The following is a 6,892-nucleotide window of genomic DNA, read 5'->3' as shown; positions in this document are numbered from 1 at the left end:
AGAAGTGTTTTGCATAACTGCACATATATAACCTATATTTAGTTGCTTGCCTTTTCAATTAGGGTGGGTGGGGAGGGTGGAAGGGAGAAAATTTGGAACCCAAAGTTTTAAAAATGCATGTTTAAAAAAAATGTTTTCACACGCAACTGGGAAATAAGAAATATAGGAAATGGGGTACAGAAATCTATCCTGCCCCACAGGAAAATTGAAGGGGAAGGGGATAAGAGAAGTGGGGGGAGAGATAGAAGGGAAGGCAGACTAGAGGAAGGGGTATTCAGAATGCATGCCATCTTAGGGTGGGGGAAGGGGCAAGATGGGGTGAAAATTTGGAACTCAAAATCTTGTGGAAGTAAATGTTGAAAACAAAAAAATAAAAAAAAAATAAAAGAGAAAAAAAAAAGAAAAAGGCTAATCAAAAGAAAACAAACTCAAATCAGTGGCTTGTTGAAAACAACCCACCAAACTACCTTCAGGTAAGATCTGGGGCTTTACTCAAAATTAAATTTCTTACAATCTTCTCTAGACCCCTGTATGAATGTTGCTCTGGATCATCTGACTCAACTGCATTCAACATACCACACATACCAAAGAAGCCAGGTGTATCAATACATTTAAAAAGATAACCAGAAGACCGGTGTTGAGGTACTATTTCCTTCACTGAAGGGATGTTGACCTTATGATCCTATGATTTAGTTTCCTCATTTGTAAAATGGGGACAATGAAATTCTCATGATCTATGTCACAGAAGAATTCAGGAAGCGCTGTGTAAAGTTCTATATAAATATGACCTATTATTGATAAAAGTTAACTTTTAAACAGAAAACACAATGAACCATTTTGTTCAATGCATTGTTTAGATAAAAAAAAAAACCCTACAAGACATAGGACACAATCAAGAAGCATTAGATACAAAATAGGAAAGAACACAGGATCTGGAGCCACAAGGCCTATGTTCAAAACATGGTTCTGCTACTTACTGTGACCTTGAGCAAGCCATTTAACTACTTCTCTAGGTCCACTTTCATTTATCTATCAAATAAAGGATTGGACTAGATGAGCTGAGGTCTCTTTAATAATAGCTATCATTTACATAGTGCTTATTATATATGTGTCATGTGCTGTTCTAAGCATTTTACAATTATTTTCTCATTTGGTCCTCACAACAACCCTGAAGGTTATTAACCCTCTGTTATTAACACTCTTTTACAGATGAGGAAAATGAGGCAAACAGAGGTTAAGTGAATTGCACAGTGATGCAGCTAGTCTGAAGTCAATTTTGAACTCGGGTCTTCTTGTCTCCAGTCCCACAGAAAAGCATGGTAGTTCCATAATACAGTACTCTGAAGAAATATGGTTACTGAAACCAAATGAGAAGATGTTAAGGGAAGTAGAAGTCTAGAAAAGGTAAACTAAAATGACAAGGAGAACTTGTATGAACTCCTTGTATGAAGGCAGATAAAAAAGTATGTTCTTTTAGTCTGGAAACAACTTTGACCAAATTCAAACCACAAATGGGGTCAATAAAGTGAACAGAGATTTGTTCAACTGAAGAGGCATTCCTGAAAACTTTAGGTTACAAAGTACTTCTTAGAGCAGGTAATAAGTTTATTTAATTATTACTTCAAGAAGTTGTAGAAGATGAAAGGAACCACTTTCAAGGAAAGGATTTCTTGAAATAAATGCATAGAAATTCTGAAATGAAAGGGATAAACTTCAGTCTGTCCCATTCACTCTCATTTTACAGAAGAGTCAAACCCAGAATTAGTCGAGCCCTTCCCTTCCCACTACACCATGAGAAGTTCTAAGAATGTCGATTTATAATTGGAAGCTAGTGATGGTTGTTGGAAATTTTGGGGGGAAGGGCAAGAATGTGCTCAACCTTTCAAGACTGGTAACAAGGAAGACAGGCCACCAAATATTTCTTGGTGCCAATTTCAGAAACAGAATGCTAGATTGTATAGATCATGAGGTTTGACCCCATGTGGCAATTCTTGTCCTGTGGGGCCAGTAACATTTAAGGGAAAAAAAAAACCAAGGTACAGAAAGCTAGCAAATGGTATTTTCACGTTCACAAAAACTGCAATGTGATATGTGTCTACTTCTGGACTCAGGAGACATCTTTCAGAAAGACATGGCATATATTTTCTAAATCAATTAAATGACTTACTGAAAATGCTGTTTCTTTTGGGTATGAGATATCTTGGAATAAAAACTTAACTTACTTCTGACAACTGCATGCTGCTTGAAGGTGGGAAGTGTAACAATTGTCAATCTAAAGCTAAAAAAAAAAAAAGCATGGATCCCCCACCCCTCCAATTTATGGATTAAAAAAAAAAAAATCAGCAATGAGTTCTCCTACCCTACCACTAGAGCTTGGCTTGATTACTTTGAAGTAATAACACTTGAAAGCTCCTATTCTTTGAAACTAATTTAAACACACTGAATTGTTGAAAGATTAAAAACTGCAGTCAGCTAATTACACACTCTCTCATCTCTTATTCAGCAAATGAATCACTTTTCATTACCACTTAGCTGAAGTACATGAATTTCTGCCTAATTAGAAATGTTGTAGATGGAGCATTAGCAAGACTGGAGCAGGTCAGGATATCTTTGCTGCTTCATTTTTAATTCCTAACAGTAGAGTCATATAGGAAAGGATGGAAAGAAGTCATTAAACAATTTTAAATTATTTATAAAAATTACTTTGCCCAAATTATAATTATTTTTCCCCAGTCTCAAATGTCAAACAGAACGAAGGAAAAAGCGGTTCAACAATGATTTTAATGAATATTTTAATGTTATGTATAACAGAACATTATGAATACAATGGGAACAAAGTTTTATCAATTTAATAAAAAAGAAATCCAACATAAAGAGGGGAGGGTAATAATTTGATACCTATATTATAGTGTTTATTTTCAATATTATTATTCCCAACTTGTGGGTAAAACAATTCATTTTGCATTCCAAACTCTAGAATCATTATTTTCATGTGATCTTAATGCAGAATTATAGCAGGAAAACAAAAATGTTTTTTAATTAATTTCCTTTATTTTCCATTAAATCAATAAAATCTTTGACTGCTACAGGTCTCCTTTAATAATATATATTTAACTCCCGCTACTGGAACCACAGCTTGCCAATGCCATATTTACACCAAAAAAAACAAAACAAAAAACCAAAACCAAGTATTGTATAAAATCTAAAAACCAACACTGTTGGGTTTAAACATTTATATTTAACTTAAAAATGTATTAAGGCTTTTTACCTTATTTTTTGAAAAGATGCCAAAAAAATAAATATTTTTGCTCTCTGACAAATTTTGCTGTTAACCAATGGCTATAGGGATAAAACAGAAAGAAGTCTTGCCCATCGATGACTACAAATTGTAAAGAACGCCTACTGAAAATAAAAGATGCTAGAGATCTTTTTGGAAAGGAAACTGTACAACAGCCCCAGATAAAGCATTTCTCCCAGATCTCCACTGAATGTTAATTATAGTGGGAGAAGTGGGAGAAGCCCCTTCCATACCTATTACCAATTGCTTCAAAAGATCTGTTATAATAAAAATTTGGATAGTATAGCAGTGTGCCTGGAACATTAGCAAAAGTATATACATTCCAGTTACCTCTGATTTAGCCATAATCACATATGTAAGCCTTTTTTTGGACAAAAATAGATATTTTTATAAAAAACAGATTATCAGACTTGAATGACTTCAACTATGGACTCAAGAGTGGTAGGAAAAGCAACGGGTCCAATTATAACAAGGCGATTCAGGGACAGAAAAATCAAGTTCATCAGGTAAAAGAAAAGTATAAAATTAGAGATTCAAACAGATTTGTTCAGCCCTATTTCAGTCTTTCCACAAATTACGATGAAATTGCTTATGTAATTTATAAAGGCTTTTGATGGTCTCACTACAAAACATTGTCTAGGCTCATTGGAAAAAATAATTATACTGCCTCGTCTGAAGTGCCCTGGCCTGTCCATCTGGAACACTAGATAGTTCACTTTTACAAAAAAGCCTTTTTGGTTTTTTATGCAGGTTCATTTTTAGTAATTGATAAAAGAAAAGGGTACTGATCAGCATTTTCCACCCCAACATCACCTCTCTGCAGTTAAAAATCCTTCATTCAATCTGGTTCTTTATAGACTCTTATTTGCTAAAGTTGGCAAAGTTTGCAAAGGCATCTTGCTTGGGTTGTACAGTTCCAGAAGTCATGGCTAGACTGGGCGCTCCCATGCCCATTGTGCCTGTCAATCCCAGCCCCGCAGTTGGCATTCCCATGTTCACATTCATTCCCATCATTCCCTGGTTCATCATAGGAGCATTTCCAAGGGAGGCAATGCCCATTGTGCCAGTCATCACACTAGGCATGCCCACAGGCATGGGTCCTCCCATCAATGTATTGGTCTGAGGCCGGACAGGGATCATATTCGGTGGTGAGCTTAGGTTCACAGCTCCAAAGCTTTGGGTCATCACATTCATAGGCTGTTGCATATCTATGGGAAGAAAAAAGTTTATTGCCTTAAAGTCTCAACACAGAAGCAGAGTGGAATGAGCCAAAGGAAAAAGATCAAATTCCTTTGGAAATACTTTGAAAGGGCAGCTAGGTGGCGCAGTGGATGGAGCATCCAGCCTCAAGTCAGGAAGACTCATTTTTGTGAGTTCAAATCTGGCCTCAGATACTTACTAGCTGTGTGACCCAGGGCAAGTCACTTAACACCATTTGCCTTAGTTTCCTCACCTATCAAATGAGTTGGAAAAGGAAATGGCAAACCACTCCAGTATCTTTGTCAAGAAAATTTCAAATGGGGTCACAGAGAGTTGGACAAAATTGAAAACAACTAAACAACTAAAGTTAGTAGAAAAGGCAGAACTTGGAAGTCTTCCGCTCCTGGTTAATCACGTGCTATTTTGTGGCTCCTGGCCCAATTTTCCCCAAACAATATTGTAGATGGAAGGGGAAAGAAGAAAACACGTGAGCTATCTAACCTCTTACTGGGCCCATACTAACGAAAGTTGTCAAGGTGAGAGTAGGAAAAGAAATCATTTAATGTGATGGGAATAGACAATACAAGGCAGCAAAACGAAGCCATATTTTAGGACAGACTGTAGCTGGGCTGTCTCTGCAATTAAAGTAAGAGACTTCATGGCCTGAAGTGTTTTTGACATGGAAACCAGTCACAGCGCTGGCATGAGGATTGTAGAGTACAAGACCGCACGAGAAGGGAACAGTTCGAGGTTAAGGTGAAAGGGTCAGTGTCACTTACTTTGTTGCTGGATCATTGTGTTGAGAGAAGGTTGCTGGGGTTTGGAAGGCTGCAGACCAGGTAGTAGGTTGTCCAGGCTAATGTTGACACTGGGGTCCGACCACGTAGATGGCAGGGTTTTGCTGACTGATTTCTGGACCATATCTGTATTCTGATTATAGAGAGGATTAGGCTTCTGCAGCACTGTGCTAACATTTTGTAAAGGCTGGAAAAAAGAAAAATGCTCTAAAAACTAAGCCTCTTCTCAACTGACACTATATGGGAAAATCAGAAAGTACGATCACATAGTAGTTTTGTCAAAAAAAAAGCACCACTATATCAGACTTTCAAATGAAGCCCCTGGAACCAAAGACCAATGACAACTGCTTCATGTTAGTTCATAAATTTTTAAAAAAAAGTTTAGATTTGTAGAGAGCTTTGGGGTTTATAAAGCAATTTCCTTATCAATCTTTTAAGCTACAAGTGTAAGAATGGAGAAACTGAGATGCAGAGGTTAGTGAGTTTGCCCAAGGACCCAGCTAAGATAAGAAGCAGCAGGGCTGGCCCTGAAATCAAGGTTCTGACTCATCTTTCCCACTTTAATGACATTTTAAAATTGCATCTACACCACAAAATTAATAATCAGTTCCAACTTGGTGGGCTAATTTCTGGTGGAAAATGCCACCTTTATGATTCAAATTACCTGTTGATTAAAGAGAATATCCACAAAGAACCATAGAATGTTAGTGATGGGAAGGGCTTAGGCCAGGACCTGCATTTTACAAGAAACTGAGGTCCAGGGTAGTTTGCCTCTTATGGTGAGTTAATTCAAGGCCCTTTCTACTACACACTGGGTACTCTCAGTGTTACTACCAGCTACAGGTGTGCCATACTTTAAGAAAATGTTTTTCATGAAAATATGAACTTTAACTTAGGTGATTTCTCAAAATGTAACCTAATTATTCCCCTTTAAAATAAGAGGGGTGAGAAATATATATGGCGCTCTGAATGCATCTATTATATTTTTCTGTAATTAATTCAAGGGAAAGGTCATCCTTACAGACCAGTCTGAAAGACCAGGACGATACAAGATAAAGAGACAGAAAGGTAGGAAGACAATAGGGAAAATATACCTAAAAAGATAAGACACAGGTAATAATGCAGAATTGACATTTAGCTTTAATTCACACTGCAAAAAGTTTATGAGACGGTATGCTTGGGAGAGGTTTTATGTGGTTCCAGAAAAGAAACCTGTTTGCTCACAAAGAGAGAATGCTCTCTATCTTGTTGGTGAAGTCTTTTCCAGCACCTTCTCACCTTTGTTGTCCTATTTCCTACCACCCAGCATTATAATTTATTTTTTCAGTTCAATTTCTGTACCCAGCAGTAGTCACCTCTTTATGTTCTTTGTTGTCTTCCAGTATCCTAATACTTGGAAGAGTAAAACCCGGACACTGAAATCGGTAGTCAGCATCACAAACAAATTTGCTCAAGAGCCAAAGTCATAAAATTAACAAGTTTTTCACTCAAATGTTACCAGACTCTTAACCTATAGTTATTTTAAACTTAATCCTTCTTGATGTAGTAACTTAAAAAAAAAAAAAAAAAAAAATATATATATATATATATATATATA

At 36.7% G+C, this 6,892-nt stretch overlaps 1 protein-coding gene across 3 annotated transcripts in view; it reads right to left on the bottom strand.

Moving 5' to 3' along the window:
- Positions 1 to 2,819: 2,819 nt before the first annotated feature.
- Positions 2,820 to 6,892, bottom strand: part of CLINT1 (clathrin interactor 1) — a 60,777-nt gene continuing 56,704 nt past the window's right edge. For 2 of the 3 annotated variants that reach the window (XM_027841788.1, XM_027841790.1), the window contains exons 11-12: positions 5,278 to 5,482; positions 2,820 to 4,506 (exon numbers count right to left, since the gene is read on the bottom strand). In XM_027841788.1, the coding sequence (XP_027697589.1) occupies positions 4,160 to 4,506; positions 5,278 to 5,482 (552 nt within the window). In that variant the 3' untranslated portion in view covers positions 2,820 to 4,159. The remainder of the gene's footprint in view (positions 4,507 to 5,277; positions 5,483 to 6,892) is intronic. The other variant, XM_027841789.1, reaches the window with a different exon arrangement.

This window comes from Vombatus ursinus, unplaced genomic scaffold (assembly GCF_900497805.2).
Source record: "Vombatus ursinus unplaced genomic scaffold, bare-nosed wombat genome assembly UNPS02014863.1, whole genome shotgun sequence".
Taxonomy (NCBI): domain Eukaryota; kingdom Metazoa; phylum Chordata; class Mammalia; order Diprotodontia; family Vombatidae; genus Vombatus; species Vombatus ursinus.
This window is presented reverse-complemented; position numbering and strand designations above follow the sequence as displayed.